This window comes from Micropterus dolomieu, linkage group LG19, assembly GCF_021292245.1.
Source record: "Micropterus dolomieu isolate WLL.071019.BEF.003 ecotype Adirondacks linkage group LG19, ASM2129224v1, whole genome shotgun sequence".
NCBI lineage: Eukaryota > Metazoa > Chordata > Actinopteri > Centrarchiformes > Centrarchidae > Micropterus > Micropterus dolomieu.
The window spans coordinates 15,235,981-15,252,992 of record NC_060168.1 but is presented as its reverse complement, the minus strand read 5'-3'; the positions used below and the strand labels follow the sequence as shown (position 1 = coordinate 15,252,992).

General features: G+C 40.2%; 1 protein-coding gene across 1 annotated transcript; it reads left to right on the top strand.

The window, feature by feature from the left end:
* Window positions 1-4,536: 4,536 nt before the first annotated feature.
* slc34a1b (solute carrier family 34 member 1b) lies at window positions 4,537-16,530 on the top strand. Its single transcript, XM_046031452.1, has 12 exons — window positions 4,537-4,597; window positions 4,703-4,885; window positions 5,324-5,470; window positions 5,730-5,873; window positions 7,534-7,645; window positions 8,153-8,348; window positions 9,851-9,946; window positions 10,097-10,163; window positions 10,345-10,512; window positions 10,728-10,844; window positions 14,179-14,303; window positions 15,531-16,530. The coding sequence occupies exons 1-12, from the start codon at window positions 4,537-4,539 to the stop codon at window positions 16,119-16,121; spliced, it is 2,007 nt and encodes a 668-aa protein (XP_045887408.1). The 3' UTR covers window positions 16,122-16,530.
* The last annotated feature ends 482 nt before the right edge of the window (window positions 16,531-17,012 follow it).

The window sequence follows — 17,012 nt, the reverse complement described above, 5'->3', positions numbered from 1 at the left end:
AGCACTGAGCTTCTCCTGAGAAAAATCCTTACGTCGGCCATGGAACAGAAGGTGAATGAGGTGTGAAAGCCAGATGAACAAAATATTTGAGTCATTCTGGCCGTGTCAAATGTGATCCTCCCTCTCTATCCTTGTCTCTCTAGTGTCCCACCACCACCTCTCCTCAGAAGCACATGAAGAACAGGTCCAAATCCACGGAGGAGATGCAACAAACGAAGAAAGTGAGCAGCAGCCTGATATTCAGACTTTCCTAGTGTTTCATTCTAATACTGATTGTTCATACTTTCATTCTCATCAGATCTAATGTACCCTGTCTTACCTTACAGGCCTTTCCCTCACAAAAATCACTCCCAGGCAAACCAGAGCTGGATAAAGTGAAGGTGGGCTCTGCAAATGTGTTCCTGTGAAACAAAAGGACCGTGTACTTTGACTTTTTTTCCTGGGTGTTTTGTCAGGCATATTTCTAAATAATTAAATAGGTGCTGTTATGCATTTAATTCTACATCACTCTTGATACTTCATGTAGAATAATTTGAATAAGTAATGATCTGAATGAAATCTAATGAAAAAATTAAATGTATTTGGGAAAACATGGGAATGTACATTGAGTTGGAGCTGTATTTTCCCATACGTCTCCCTGTTTTTCAGGAGTGTCCTGATGGCTCTGACACGCCATCGTCCTCCATGGAGCAACTAAAGTGATAAACCGACGGACTGATAGGACATTAAGAGTTAGCACCACGTTGCAAGTTCATCATACAACATGCATAAAATGTACATATGTACACAGGGAAAAAAACTAAATATTGAAGATAATGGTGAATTAGATTATAAGACATTCAAACAATGAATTTATGATTGGCTGAAGGAAACTATAAATTATACTAAATAGAACAAACACACAAACTCGCACACTGAAACAATCGCATGTAAACAAATGGAAACCTGTGATGATACTGTTTCATTGTACTGTGAGTGTTGTATACATACCAAACTGAATGTGTATTGACAATAAAGTGATGGTGTAAGCAGTGATTTTGTCTTTTATTCTGCTTTCATTCACTTCAAACAATTGATGGTGTACTGAAAGATGACACTTTGAGTAGAAATAAATGCAGCTTTGACTTTATTTCCCACCAAAGTGGAAAATTGCCTCTGTCATCAAAATGTACAAAGACATGTAACCTATACAAATATAAAAACAGGACAGGTATAAAGCACAGCACGCTAGCGGTAAATAAATATAAAAGATTTCAAATAAAGCATAAAACATAAAATACAGTAGAGTGAGAATTGCAGTTGGAATAAAAGACTCCTGGCACCTATAACAGCACCTACCAGATGTTAGTGTTTCAAACTGAGGAAAGTAGAATGTTAAAAGACTCAATCATACCTTTCTAAACTTTCATTTCTAAGATTTATTGACTCACTCGGAAGCTGCTGAGTCTTGTGTGCATTCCTTGAAACTAGTGTAAAACAGATTTTCAGAGATGCTCAACTGGCGGTCCAGAATTGTACCAAGATGTTTCAAACTTTCAACAGTTTCAGCAAGTTGGTTGTCAAATACCTTTCTGAGAAATCCTGCTTGACACAAATAATATCTTTAGTCTTATCAACATTAATCCTCCACCCAACTAACAATTATTTTCTATATAAAATGACTGAAATGTGAAGCAGTATGCCTGGAAACAAAATCACAAAAATTAGTTATTTGCTTGCACTTTAACTTCTTTACACGTAGTCTTGGTAGACAACAGTGTGTCAATGGCTAAGGTGAATGAGACATATTAGCGTTTATTTCTCTGTGAAGGGCAAGAATTGTTTCCGCAGCTACATTATGTCACCTTGCCACAACATTGATGATGATAAAAAATGATCAGAGCAAAAAACAAACCTTTGAAATCAGACACACGGATGTCCATGTATCACTTGCAGTATGTGCAGCGATAATTAACAGACATTTCACTCAAATAACAGACTGCGAGCTTACTGAAAGCATCATATGCTATGCCTCAGTGTAAGATTAACAGGATAACACAACCTACTGAGAAGCAAAGGGGGGCTAACAGCATGCACCTACAGCTCATTGATTGGCAGTTGTTTTGAGAGGCAGGATGGTCTATGACGACCTGGTGGCCTCTGTTTGGTTTATCCCCAAGCTTAGAGGTGGCAGCAACCTCCCTTTGGCTTGCACATCTGGAGAGGGGATTAACAGCATCATGGAGGATGTTTTTATCAAAGAGCTCTGGAACCACGCCAGAGATATAGCCATGTGTGTGATTTGTGCATCCATATGTGCGTGTGCGTCTCTGTTTCTCTTTTTTGCCACTGCTTAATGCTGCACCGCATCTCAAGGATTTCTCCCCAACTCGCCACTGACAGCAGCTGCTGCGGCTCCTGTCCAGCTGCCTGCACACTAACAGAGCTGTTCTCTCTCTCTGGCTTCCAGCACTCATAACAGTTTGGAAGTAACAACTCGAGGGGGTTATTAAGTTCTGCTCCTCTGAGTTCATGGATGCACATCTGAGGTCAGCAGGTTTGGCGGATTTGGTTGAGAGCACTGCTGATATGATGGAACTGTAGCTGGACTAATTATTAACACACCTGTTACTCAGGCCATCACGGCCTTCTCTCATGGTGAGGAGGACATTATCTGTGGGTAGTGGGGTGTGTAAGTAAATACGTGTGCGTGTGTGTTAAGAAGATCTCAGAAAATCTCCCAGATAGTTAATTTCCAATCACAACATGCTTGATCTTGTGTCCTGGCAAAACACACAAAAGTGCCTGAACATTCAGTGCAAGTCAAGCAGATTACACTGAACGTGTTTGAAATACTTTCACTGACTTATCTCATGGAAGAAATTATCACTTAATACCATGGCTTTAATCTCTGCAGGGTTACTGTACGTGATGATGAACAGCAGAGTTGATACTTTTCTACCACCATTTACCACCAGATGTCAGATTTCCCCAGCTCTTACATGTAAAACTAGGAGAACCTCAAAGAACAAGCATCATAAATCACATCAAACAGTCCTCTTAATCTTGGAATGTTTATCTGGCCCCAAATCAGGTGAAAAGTAGCTGGCTGAGCAAACATCATTTATCACCTAATACACAATGTATTTTCCCAAAGTATGCGTCATTAAGTTAAGGCTTTTGTGTTATTGATTAACAGTGAGGTCTCTGATGATGGAGCAAGTTAATCGACAAGAGATGAGTTGTTCCTCCTGACAACTACAGATTTGGTGGCGTATTTAAAGATGATTGACTCTTCAGTTTGACACTTTCCTTTCCAGGGGGTCATACACAACACCTGTCTCAGTCAAGGTAGGATATTTTACTGCATATGCCAATGTCAAATATTTAAGATAAGTAACATTTTCACACTAATCCCATGTGTTGAAAGCCACTATCATCAACACTGAAGCTTTCTGTTGTCATTTGAAATGAATAATTTATTCTAAATTTAATTTTTATCTAATGCCATGGGACCTACAACTCATGTATCCTTTAGAAATTGTTGGCAAGTCAGCCATCACTCACGGACAACAGTCACATAATGTTTCAGTAATCCTTTTTGTTTTTCTACTTCCAGTAAAACTCTATTAGTGCAATTTTGGTGAAGCACAAACAGCATAAAAATATACCCTTGAGTCATAGATACTTAAAGGCAAACTCACAAAGAGTACAGAAACAGACAGAAACCGAGAGTGGCAGACCGGCAGACAGATGAGCGTGGGGCAGATAGATTAGAGGATAACCAAACACACACACATAATAAGTACTTTCAGAGTTTCTTCAGCTGCAATCTATGGAACTTGTCTCAAATGCTCCCACATACAGATAGCTGGATGTACACATGCTAGCCGGGCCTCCCTGCACATCAGAACCTGCAGGAGGATGCCACACAGAATGAGAGAGATGCAATGACTGTGATTACTGTCATTGTGGCTGCTGTAATTGCTGAACTCACTTCCATCCTCTTTGCTTTTAAGAGACACATTAGTACTCCCTCCTTCACCGGGGTCCCCAAAATACGGCAAAGTGGCTGACATGAAAAGGGGGAAAAAACAGACTCTTTAAACTGAGAGTGTGAAAAACCTTTGAAAAGGCGTTGCTGCTCTGTAGACAGTGGAGAGTCCCTTTAAGAGCTGATTTGCAGCTGCAGGAAACGGAGGACAAGACAAGTTCCATTGGTACTGATGTTTCCTTATTGATTCTGACAAGGCATTCATTTGTTGAGAGGCGAAACGATGCCTTCGAGGTGTATTTGGCCTAAGTGTGTGATTTGACAAGGAATTAAGGACAGCTGCCAATTAAAAAGAACGTGGGCCGCCTTTGTTCTCTCCTTATTGCTTGTGTGTTGATCTCAGTAGCATGGTGAGTGATGGGATCATGCACTGTACAGACATGTTGGTCTCCTCTGGCTTCTTTTTACTGCTGCAAGTGGCTGATAAACAACATTCACTCTCACAATAGCGTCATCCTGGGGTTTTAATTACCTCCTTGTCTCCACACAGCATTCAAAGCAGCATGTCATCTCGACCTATAACTATAGTGTCCTCTAGACGGAGCACAGGGCTCGACTACGATGGTAACTTATTCTGTTAAACTCCGAGCATTCTTTTTTATAAGCCTTTGAAATGCGTCAGAACTGATCTTGACCACTGGAGTGTGAATTCTTCTTCTTTGTTGTAAGGGTTGAGGATTCACAGCACTCAGCTCTCCTCACAGGCCAAACTCCCGCTGGAGGAGGACAGGGAGTCTGGCATCGGCTCCACACTTGACATCAGCAGCAGCATTGAGGGCAACAACCAACATACCAATCACCACTCCAGTACAACTTCACTCAGGGAGGCAGACAGACTCCCTAAAGAGAAAGGTACAAGAGTGGCACGAAGAGGAGAATCACACATTCATCTCCAGGGTTGGCAGCAGGTCGGGTCTCTTTGAAATAACAACAGCAGAAGCTGAACCACATGCTCATTAGATAAGAACATGCTCAAAAGACACACAGGGCCAGTGGGATAATGCAGTCTGGGCAGCAAAGTCAAAGCCCTGCTGTCACACTGCAGTATTTGGCTGCATATGGATAATGTAGTACATCAGATGGCTTTGCTCTCTACATGTGAGATTTCTTACTGTGGCTGTCTGTCTCATCCAGAACACAGAAATCACAGAAAGACAGAAAGACATATTTCTGTTATCTGTGATATGTTTTTGTTTTTATTCTTTTTTTTTTTTAAACAGGTCAACTTTGCACTCTAGATTTAGGGCACATTGTGAGGCTAACCATCTTCCTGGTTGTTGTTTTGAACAGATAGCTCTCCACAGGCCACAGCAGTGAGTCCAAACAAAATCAAGCATCTCCTTATAAATCTATCCAAGATCCCTCTCCTCTTCGTCCTCCTCTTCTTCTTTGTTTGCTCCTTGGACACACTGAGCTCTGCCTTCCAGTTAGCAGGGGGTAAGTACCATAACCCCCACTGCTCGTGACTAACACCAGCTGATGTTTGACAAATAAGTGAGTCACCCACTAGGGCCCCGCTGTATAATTAACTGCAAACCTTCATCGGGTGACCTTTTTGGATTTGGGGAAACAAGCAGTTTGAATGTTGTTTAACACGGCTCTTGGCGACCCTGTCATGTCTGAGACCAGTATTGTGTGTGTGTGTGTGTGTGTGTGTGTGTGTCTCTGTGTGTATGTGGGCGGCATATTTAACCAGGTAAAGTGGCAGGGGACATTTTCCAGGACAATGCAGTGCTGTCTAACCCTGTGGCAGGGCTGGTGGTGGGGATCTTGGTGACTGTGCTGGTCCAGAGCTCATCCACCTCCACCTCCATCGTTGTTAGTCTGGTGGCCTCTGGACGTGAGTAGGCGTATGAAAATGTGTGTTAATGTGCTCATTTAGTCTGAGACATGTGTGTGTGTGTGTGTGTGCTGTATACTCTATATGCCTGTGTATATCTCCAGGCTAGTATTTTGCATGTAAAGATATTAAAGTAAACAGAAAAACAGTAACATACAGTAAATATACAGAAAACTCCCATGGTGCATGTGTGGCAATAACAAATAGATCAAATTTATTTGCGGTTTATGGTTATAATCTCAGTTTTCTGGCTTCTAGCCCAGTCTCATGCTGTATTAAGTATGGAACATACAGAAAATTATTCAACTAGATTTGCTGCTCAGCATTAAGGATCAAATTAGCAAATATCACTTATGGTGAATACATAAATATGAGCAGATAAATGTGTGTTAGGACACCTCCAGCAGTCAAGTACAAACTTCCAGGTGATGAGCCAAGAAATTTGTTCCTATTTTGTAACATAATTTAAAATAAGGCTGTTGTTATTCTATATTGATCTTGTCATCATATCCCACTAAAAGAAAAAGACAGTGTTAGTCTGTTTCTCAATATTTTGATACTTCCACACCCTGTCTGTGGTTTTCAGGCCCGTTCATTCTTACTAAAAATCTTGTTTTCCAAATACATATTTTCATTCTTAAAAAGGCTTTCTAACTGGAGTTTTTAGCAAACATAGTAAAATTAGTAAAAAGTAATCATTTGTTTTATCACTATTTTTGGCTGTGGATTAATACACATTCAGGGCTCTTGTGAGTATTTCCTGTAGCCAGACGGTATTTGTGGGATTGACTCAAAATAATGTCCTAGAGAAGGGAACATTGGCGATTTAGCTCGTTGATGTGTTATTAATAGTTTTTGGACAACAACACACATAATACATAACATTCCATTAGAGATTTTTGATAATTAGAAAAATATAAAATATCATTGGCATTATCCTTTCTATTGAATTAAAATGGCTAAATGAATAAACTTTCTTATGTGTGATTATCATCACACACTGACTGACTGACCTGAAATTGCCCTTTTGAGATTGTAGTGCTCTGGTGAAAAACATCTGAGCTTATTGTAATCTAGCAGGTTGGACAGAGATCAGAGAGGTAATCAAATCAAACCATTTCACACCCTAATACTGTATCTTAGTCTATATTTTATCGTGCCTATTGTTACTGGCGGTGTGTTTCTAACGAGGCTTGAGGTCTCTTTTGTCTGTGCGATTACAGTGAATGATATAAGTATGCAGAAGCTGCATCGCTGCTCCTAAATCCTTTCTGTAAGAGCGCTAGGAGAAAGATTATTGGTAATTATCAGAGACAAAAAGAGATGCGGAGGCAGAGTGTCTGTATGAGTGTGTGTGTGCGTGCATGTGTCCTCTAGGTCATCATCATTAGAGGCATCCTGAACAATAAACCCCAGTGCAGAGTGTGAATGCTAAGCTGTCTCCTCTTACCAGCAAATTACAATTACCTTTTATCTCCATTAAAACTCATGTAGCATTCTGAAATGGGGAAGGTCATGTGTAATGAGTTTGTATGTGACGCACTACCATTCACAATTATGGCAAACATTTACAATGTTTTTTGTTTAACTATATAGTTTTAAGAGTTGTCGAGATGACTTTAAAGTAAAATGTATCATTGTGTGTTGTCTCACCTCACAGTGCTAGAAGTGAGGTCGGCTGTTCCAGTCATCATGGGGTCCAATATTGGGACTTCAGTAACAAACACCATAGTGGCCATGATGCAGGCAGCACAGAGGACCGAGTTTCAACGGTGAGTGAAGAACGGTGGCGAGGCAGAGGATGAGCGGAGGGGACGCTAAAGATCAGGGAAGAAGAAACTGAAATGGAAAAGTGAAGAGTATAAGTGGGGAGATGGAGAAAACAGGGATAAAAGTGATGAAAGTGCAGGAGAGAAAGCAGAAGCGAAAGCTTTAGCAGCTGTTCACTGCCTCTTTGCTTTTGCCTCTATTTGAGAGTCATTTCTGTAACAGTGACAATAATGGCACCAATTCACATTGATCCCACACCAGTAACCCTTTGGCATGAAAAATACGGCACCGAACAGATGGCATGTTACTTAATCTGTGTCTGGTAAAATAAGCAGAATTCATTAATCTTTCACAATATACTCACACACTGAGTCAAAACTAAAATGCTCATCACATCACACGCATCCAAAAAAATTGAGCCAGGAAAAGCAGATTAACAAGTAATCATTTAGAGTAGTTGATCATGCTGATGGCTGACCTTAGCAGAAAATAATTGCGACCCACTGCAGTGCCTTTGCCGGGGCAACAATCCACGACTGCTTCAACTGGCTGTCTGTCCTGGTCCTGCTGCCGCTGGAGGTGGCGACTGGCGTCATGACCCGGCTGTCGCACCTGCTCGTTACCAGCTTCCGGCTTCAGCCTGGGGAGGAAGCTCCTGAGCTGCTCAAGGTCATCACCGAGCCAGTCACCAAGCTCTTTATACAGGTAAAACTATTAGCCAATCATAATCTTTGTAGCTGAGTGTTTGCTAAACACCTCCCCCACACAGCTATTGTCCAATCATAGCTTAGCAACCATAACTGGTCACATCAGGTCTGTCAATCTTTGGATTTCTGTAGTAAGAGCTGTGGTGAAATGGTACAATTTTGATGTATTTCACTCAAGTAGTTCCATTTAATGCTACTTTATACTGCTCTCCTTTACATTTCAGTGACAAATATTGTACCTTTTTCTCCAATACTTTTATTTAACACTAAATGTTTTTAAGTGCTTACTGAATTACTGTGCTACAAAGTATCTCAAATTGGCTCCACATTGATGAACCACAACATAAAAATATTCTTACACATATTTGTTTGATAAAAACAGAATGATTATATTATATTCTATAATAACATTTTTAAATGTTCAGCATACTGAGTACTTTAACTTTTGATACTTTACATTTGGCTGATAATGCTTCTGTTTTGTTTACTTAAGTAACATTTTGATTTCAGTAATGGAGTATTAACCTGTATGGAATATCGACTTTTACTTTAGTAAATGATTTGAGTACTTCTTCAACCAGAGTACGAGCTAGTATAGTACTCTGCATTTGTGAGTGTGGAGGGTAGAGCTTTTTCCAAAACCAAAAACACAAGAGTAAAAGTGTAAGGAATGCATTAAACACTATACTTATCTGCTTAAATGTAAGCTATAATCATGAACATGCCTGGCTAACTAGCTTACCTACAGTAGTAACTGTTTGTGACTTTGCAGGCCAATGAGCAAATTATTAAGGTTACATTAGTTTGTGGGTTACAGGTTACATTATGAAAAGCCTAGCACACCCACTGTGTGGAAGCTGATCCTGGATGCTACAGAGTTTAGGCCAACATTAACCTGCTCTTTGAATTTGGGAAAGTTTACGCCCCACCTATGTTACATGAGATATTGTGTTTATCCAAGTTTATCAAACACTTTGATTACTCATCTCACTAAAAGCCTATACAGTTATAACGCATAACCTACAATGCTCTGCCTATCTAGCTTTACACTTCAATGCAAGAACAATGCTGTTTCTCCAATTCTATGTCTTTTAACTTCAATGGATCATCAACTCGTGAGGATACGTTTTGTCCATCAATTTCATATTTAAGAATCAAAGTTTCTCATTTTAAAACAAGTCAGACAGAAACATAAAAAAGCCAGAAGGAGATGGTGTTTTCAACCATCTCATGTAGACAACATTAGCTTAATTAACATGGTAAATCTATCGCTGTTACTGTTATAAATTGGTGCATAGGTGCCATGCAACAATGGATTAGAATGGAAGGTTAGACAGGCATAGCAACAGTAAGTGGGACAAAGCTTATCAAACAGTCAGATAGCTTCCCTTAGTGTCTTGCTCAGAGACACTTCAGCAAGGCACTTGCTGTGAAGTGACTTGAACTTAGGTTTAATAACTCAACCTTGACTCACTGAATGATTTCTCCTTTCACCCTCAGCTGGACAAGTGTGTGATCACGGGGATCGCCATGGGAAATGAGGACATGAGGAACAGGAGCCTGGTGAAAGAATGGTGCCAGGCTGACCTTGTTATGGTAATGGCTCATTTCCACTGCTGTCTCCTGCACATGCAGACAATTGTGTCACGCACTGGCGCCAAATAGAGCCCGTCACTGCTGCCAGGGAAAACTGTGTTGCTAATTTATCTTTCATCACAGTCGCTTCTTTCATCCTTCTTTCTATAGACGACTGGCAATGTGAGCACTGAAAACTGTGGCCCCAGTCCGAACATGTCCCACACGCCACTGAAGTGTGAGTTCAAACTCAGTCATATCTGTAACCCGCCCACTTTTGTGAAATGTACAATGTTTCTGTAATCATTTTGTATTTCTAGAATGTATTTTCTTTTCAGTGCTGGTCCTGTTAAAAATGAAATGAAACTAAGTGTTTTTGGGATTGAATACTGAGGATAGTTGGTCCTGTCACTCCGCAGGCAGGCATTTGTTTGTGTCTACCGAGCTGTCAGACCTCAGTGTGGGCCTGATTCTCCTGGCAGGCTCCCTGGCTGTCCTCTGCACCTGTCTGCTGCTTCTGGTCAAGCTGCTCAACTCTCTTCTTAAAGGCCAAGTAGCAAAGGTCATCCATAAAGTTATCAACACAGGTGGGCATGCTTCTGAGCGTCTAGAGCTTTTACATAGCGTATAAACATGCAGCAGTTAAATATGCAAAATAGAGTTTGCAATTAACCAAGAAAACCTTTTTAAGCTGCTTTGGATGCAAATTTCACAAACGAGGTTGTGTAGAAGATACTAGTATTGATGTTTATTTGCATATACATGTAGATAATTTCCATCTCACCTCTCTTTATTTTAACAGACCTGCCATATCCGTTTGGATGGCTGGCAGGATTTATGGCCTTGTTTTTGGGTGCAGGGATAACATTTCTGGTCCAAAGTAGCTCTGTCTTTACTTCAGCCATGACTCCCCTTGTAGGTGAGTGATATATATGCTTTTGCACCTGTGAAAACTATGAGAGCCTCTAGTGGGGATATTATAGGCTACACTACATTCTGTGAAAATAAAGTTAAACAAATTTAGAAGATAAAATGGTAATGTGATAACTACTGTAAGTAAACAGGACATCAGCACCTCATGAAAAATCCATGTGCACAAAAGACATTTGTCACAGACATACATTAAAAATAACAGGAATACGTAACCTTAGAGAATGGGAGGAAAAGGTCTGCAAACAGACCTGTTTGTTATTTACTGTTATTAAAACCTCATATATTTTTAGCATTAAATTTTCACTGAAAAAAACAAATTAAATAAAAATGATGATGATCTGATTTTTGCTGGGGTCTGTACAAGCACGTTTCCTTACGTCTGGAGAAAATTATTTTTAGGTCGGGGTCCCTGTTGCACCACAGTGCTTCCTTTATGATGAATAGTATGTTGTTATACATTTTACCTTTATCAAAAAATTGCAGCTCCTGCGATTAGGCCATATTGCAAATTCGATAACATAATATAATATATGTTGTTCAGCCCTAATATCAAACATGATGACATTCACCAACACAATACTTTCAGCAAATGTTATGTAACACCAACATCTAGTATTAAGTAAAAGCACAACAACTGAGGATAAACTACATAGTTTAAAATCCAGTGGAAACATGCAGAATGAGTTTATTGTGGTTAACTGTTTCTAGCAGCCTTTTTGACAAGAGATATGGAGCAAAGTCTCTTGTGAAGTCACTTCAGCACATGGGGAAGTTCTTAACAGATTAAAATAAAACTAAAACTAAAACCTGATATGGCAGGGAAGCCAGTTAGCTTACCACGGCCCTTTGCTGCCTGTCGCTCCCTCTTTCTTGCCCAAATTTCCTGTCTCTCTCTCCACTGTCCTGTCACAAAATAAAATAAACTGGCAAATTTATCAAAAATATAGCTGCTGGAAAGAAAGAAATGATCTTTGTTAGATACCTCTAACTGCCAATGAGACAAGTAATCATCAGTGACTTGTCTTCTGCAATAATTTGTTGCTGCTGCAGTTCTGTACCGTCAATTTGGGTTAGTGTTCAAATTAAATTTACCTAAAGTACTTTAGTGTTGCCTTAGTATGTGAGCCAATTCACCAACTGGCATACAGTGTGAACACAGCATAAGCAGAAGAAATGCCGCTCGGCTTTGTTTTACTCTCCTGGATGTGTATCACCTAGCCCAGTGACCAGGAATCTGACAGACAGCATATTTTAACACAGTAAAATAATACTTGTGTGACTATAACCAGCGTGACATCTTATGGAGGAGATGACTCTGTAGATGATTGGATGAAGCATAACATCAACAAAGTGACAAAGCAGATTCATTCAATTCATCGTATGGCAAACCAGTGAGATTGGATTGTTCACATTCATAGCTTCTGAAAGTAGTTTACTGTCCAGATGCCCCCCGCCCACCCTGAGAGAGCTACTTGTTTTAACAACCTGCCTTTACTTTATAACACCACACCCACTTCTCCACTGTCCAACTTTACTTTGCTACTTGGTTTGGTTGGTTTTCTCTAGTTTGTTTCGTATGATCTCGGAGAAAGTGCTGTTCATAGTCCGGGGGCGATCATGGCAAGCGTCCAGTCGAAAGGTTGGACTGATGTGAAGTTTCTTCTCATCCTGACACTGCAGTTATGACTCTGTTGCATTCGGTGCAGGCGTTCAGGGAGATGGTCCTTTTTAATGTCTTATTAAATTCAACTCTAACTGTGCCGAGTTTCAGATCTTATTCTCGAGTGGGCCAGCACTGTGCAGAAGGGGCTATCAGTCATGTTACTTGGCTGGACTTTTCTGCTTCTGGCGATTGAGGTTTGAAATAACTGCGTATGTGTACTTAGATGATCTCATTTTGTGTTGTACGTGTGTATCAGTTTTTGAGATTAGTTTGTTTTTAAATAGTTAAAATGTGTCAGAGAGAGAACAACTGAAAACAACAGCACAAACGTTTTACTGTCAATCAAACTTGGAAGAATTACCACTATAATCTAGCAGCTCATAAACTGGGCTGTTGTTTCTAAGGCCACTAGTTTTTGCAGCTATAAATTCTAACACCACAACCTCTAAACAGACATTTACTGCTACAGTAATAAATTTTTAACTGAACACTGAGCAAAGGTTTATGTCATGTATTTAATGGCTAATTAAGATTTGTGTGTTCTCATTCTAGTGAGAATACCTCAGATTTTCTTGTTGGCTAATAGCTCATTTGCCAGCTAGATGCATGGGGCCAAATAAGGACATAAACCTGCTCATTTCCACAGATCGAGTCTTGTGAAGTTTATAAGAACATGTTTCATAACCGGCACTGTATACCACTGGCTAAATGAAGCATGTAAAATCAGTGATGCCTGAGTCATCAGCCTGCAACACAGTGATAAATGCGAGATGGGAATAATTTCTCATTTTAAACAGGAGTAATTAACCAGCTTGAAAAAGAAGCTAAAAGACAAGCGACTATACACATGGTGGATGATTTCCGAACCACAGATATGCTTAATTAAGTGTTTCTATTTATTTTACTTGCTGTTACTGTGTCATAGAGTCGAGCAGAGCAAAGCTTTAACATCCACAAGGAGAAATTTGGCTTGCAAACAGCAGTCAGTTGTAGTAGATGTTAAATGCAGCAATCCATACAGTACATACATAGTGCAAGTACATACAAGTATAATATAGTATCATCAAATTGAAAACAAATGAGAAAATAACAGATAGAGAGCAACTATTTCACACAATTTCAACAATATTAACTACATAAAAACTAGAGCAGCATTGCCCTACTTTGGTTGTCAGTTGCTGTCAAGCAGCCACTCATTTGTCATTAGTCATCTTATCTGGCAAAGGCATATTTCAGCCTCTATGATTCCACTGTTGCTTTTTCAAATATTTGGCTTTTGTTCATCATAAACACCAAGTATGAATTATTTTATGTTTTGTCTGTTTATCTGAGATGTAATTTGAGTCGAATAATTTGAATAGTTTAAATACTTATTTTTAAACCTTTTGGAGAATAGTATTCACAACTCTTAAGAACATTCATTTTTCTGCTGTGCTTGTATGCTGCTTCTAATCCTTGTGGATGCAGTGATTTAAGATCACATCAGCTGCTCAGAAATGGAATCCCAATCACAGATGTCCACATTTTACACGACAGATCAGTGTAGTTTGATTTGACAAATGTACCTATCAAGTATTTTATAAAAGTTACAGTTCATCATCGCTGAAACTTGCCTCTGTTGTATCTTTATCTCTGTTTTCGGTGTTGTCTCTCTCAGGTATTGGTGTGATCAGTCTGGAGCGGGCCTATCCTCTCACCCTTGGGTCCAACATCGGCACAACTGCCACAGCCCTGCTGGCAGCTCTGGCCAGTCCCGGGAACAAGCTACCAGCAGCCATACAAGTAAGCCAGTGTTATCAGATATGACAGCCAATTTAAAATAGAAGGAAAATGAGACGAAGGAAAGTGAAGGCAATGCCACCCTTCTCTTTTGTGGTGGATTACATTTACATTTATTCATTTAGCTGACGCTTTTATCCAAAGCGACTTACAATTGCTATACATGTCAGAGGTTGCACGCCTCTGGAGCAACGAGGGGTTAAGTGTCTTGCTCAGGGACACAATGGTGGATGTCTCACAGTGGGAATCGAGTCCAGGTCTCCCACACCAAAGGCAAGCATCTTATCTATGCGCCATCACCGCCCCCACCTGTGCCATCACCACCCCCATTATTATAATAACAATATAGGTCATTTGTGCAGCATGTTATTTACGATTATTGCGGCAGCGACCTCTAGAGGTCGTACAACGGTAGGAAAAGAGGAAGTCAGGTTACGTGTCTGTATAAGGAGGCAGGATGGGTCAAACCCTGGACTTTCACTCAGGAGAACGGAGTTCGAGTCCCATGTGACAACTAGTAAATGTTGAGTTATTTTAAGTTTTAACTGAAATAGCGTTACTGACTTCCGTCACGTGACTTCTGTTATTGACTTTGGTCATATTACTTACGTAATTTACTTACTTTAACCGAAACCACAACGTTTTTCTGAACCTAACCAGGTAGTTTTTGTTGCCTAAACAACATTAACTACGTGTTTGATGTCGTTTGACGTAGGTCACGTGACTTACATAATGTAGTTAATGCTAATGTGCTATTTTGTGAGGGATGAACAAATGTCACTGGTAGGTGTGATAATTTAGGAAAAGCTCATATGTGTCATTTTGTGAGGCATGGATAAACAACCTATGTTGTCGTTTAGGATGGAGGACTTATTATTTTTTTGTATGCTACAGCTCTCTGTAAATCACTTGCCCTGGAAAAAACATAAACCAAAAGGGAGAAATTTATATTAAACTTTTTTAATGCCGACCATAAGTTTTGCATCTTTCGATCGAATACCATTCCATTATCCGTCTACATAGATGAAGACCTGATTTCAAAACAGTCAATAAAATCTTGCATAAAGCTGTAACATCAACAGACATTCACTTGGGGAAGTGCACTGCTAACTTCAATTTGTAGGCTAGATAGAAGTTCAGCTGCAGCACGTTAAACAGCATGTACACTTCCATCCAGTTAGATTATTAGTAAATCTGGCCTTGTAACTTTTTATCTCTCTTTGTATATAGATTGCTCTGTGTCACCTCTTCTTCAACGTCTTTGGCATTCTGCTGTGGTATCCCCTTCCCTTCATGCGTCTGCCGATAAGGATGGCTCGTGTCCTGGGTGAGCGCACTGCCAAGTACCGCTGGTTTGCAGTCTTGTACCTTCTCCTTTGCTTCTTGCTCCTGCCCTCGCTGGTGCTGGGCCTCTCGCTGGCAGGCTGGCGGGTGATGGCTGGCGTCGGGGGTCCTTTTCTGGGTGTGACCATCTTCATCGCCATGGTAAATGTGATGCAGGCCCGCAGCCCCGGTCACCTGCCCGCTAAGCTCCAGACTTGGGACTTCTTGCCCCAGTGGATGCACTCTCTCAAACCGCTCGACCGCTTAATCACCAAGGCAACTGTCTGCTGCAGCTTCACATGCGAGGAAGAGCAGGGAGAAGAAGAGGAGCACATCTCGACACAGACCACCTCTATCGACCTGAAGAAAGAGTCCGCCCAGAGGAAGGCAGAGCTGGCTTATGACAACCCAGTCTTGGATTACCTGGATGAGAGCAGACCAGGTGTACGGGTTCTTAAATTAAAAGGATTAGAGAGGTGTAACAGCACTCCACTGTAGTCAAACAGATAACAGAGGGCTATTTTCTACTCCATTTTGTCAATATTGTGGGAAGAATGAAATTGATAAAACCATTCTATAATGCTTTGGAAATTAACAGATTTCTCATTATTGATTGATTGATAATTAGAGAGAGACTCCCAATGCCAGGATAAATATCATGAGCTCAGTACGAGATTTTAACCGCCAATACATCAAGTGAGAATTGACTGAGCTCTGCAGCTGGTACCAGACCAGCTGCAACAGCCATCTATAAGCTGTTATTCCCATGCTTGAGTCTCAAAACTCATGATGAAGAAGGGGGAAAAAGTCACCTCAAGGTCCATTAAGTAGCTGTTCTGGATCTTTCTCTCATATTATATGATCTTCATTAGCAGATAGAGTATTTCAATTGTCAAATGTACATTACCTTAACCGTTCACATTACCATTTTTATTTTTATAACCATATTTGTATTACTTTCGTCTGACTGGGCAGACAGGTAACACATGAACAGCTCATAGAATTAAAAATGTCTTTGTAAATGCATTAAATGTGCCCTGTGGAGTTTTTCACCACTTGTAGCACTGTGGAGCGGTGTAGTAATTCCTATCCTGCCTTTGGTTTTATGCTATTCCTTTGATTGACAGTAGGTGACAGTAACACAAAAACAAACGTAGCAATGCACCAACAACGGCAGTGAAGAAGAAAACGTCAAACTAGATTTAAAATCTGAAAAAATGGTATTTGCGAGGAAGGAGATGCGCTCAAGACATTTAGGTAACACATAAAGATAATACACAATGCATTTTGGTAAAAAACATAACTTTTTCTTATTAGTGTACAAGGAAACTCCACAGGGTAGTTTTAATTAGCCAACAATAACTCTTGTACCCACTGTCATCATCATTT

Excerpts from the sequence above, each read along its gene's own strand:
- slc34a1b (XM_046031452.1), top strand. The coding sequence starts at position 4,537 with ATGTCATCTCGACCTATAACTATAGTGTCCTCTAGACGGAGCACAGGG. Across the intron at positions 8,349-9,850 it reads TCACCAAGCTCTTTATACAG|CTGGACAAGTGTGTGATCAC; the intron begins GTAAAACTATTA and ends TTTCACCCTCAG. Across the intron at positions 10,164-10,344 it reads GTCCCACACGCCACTGAAGT|GCAGGCATTTGTTTGTGTCT; the intron begins GTGAGTTCAAAC and ends GTCACTCCGCAG.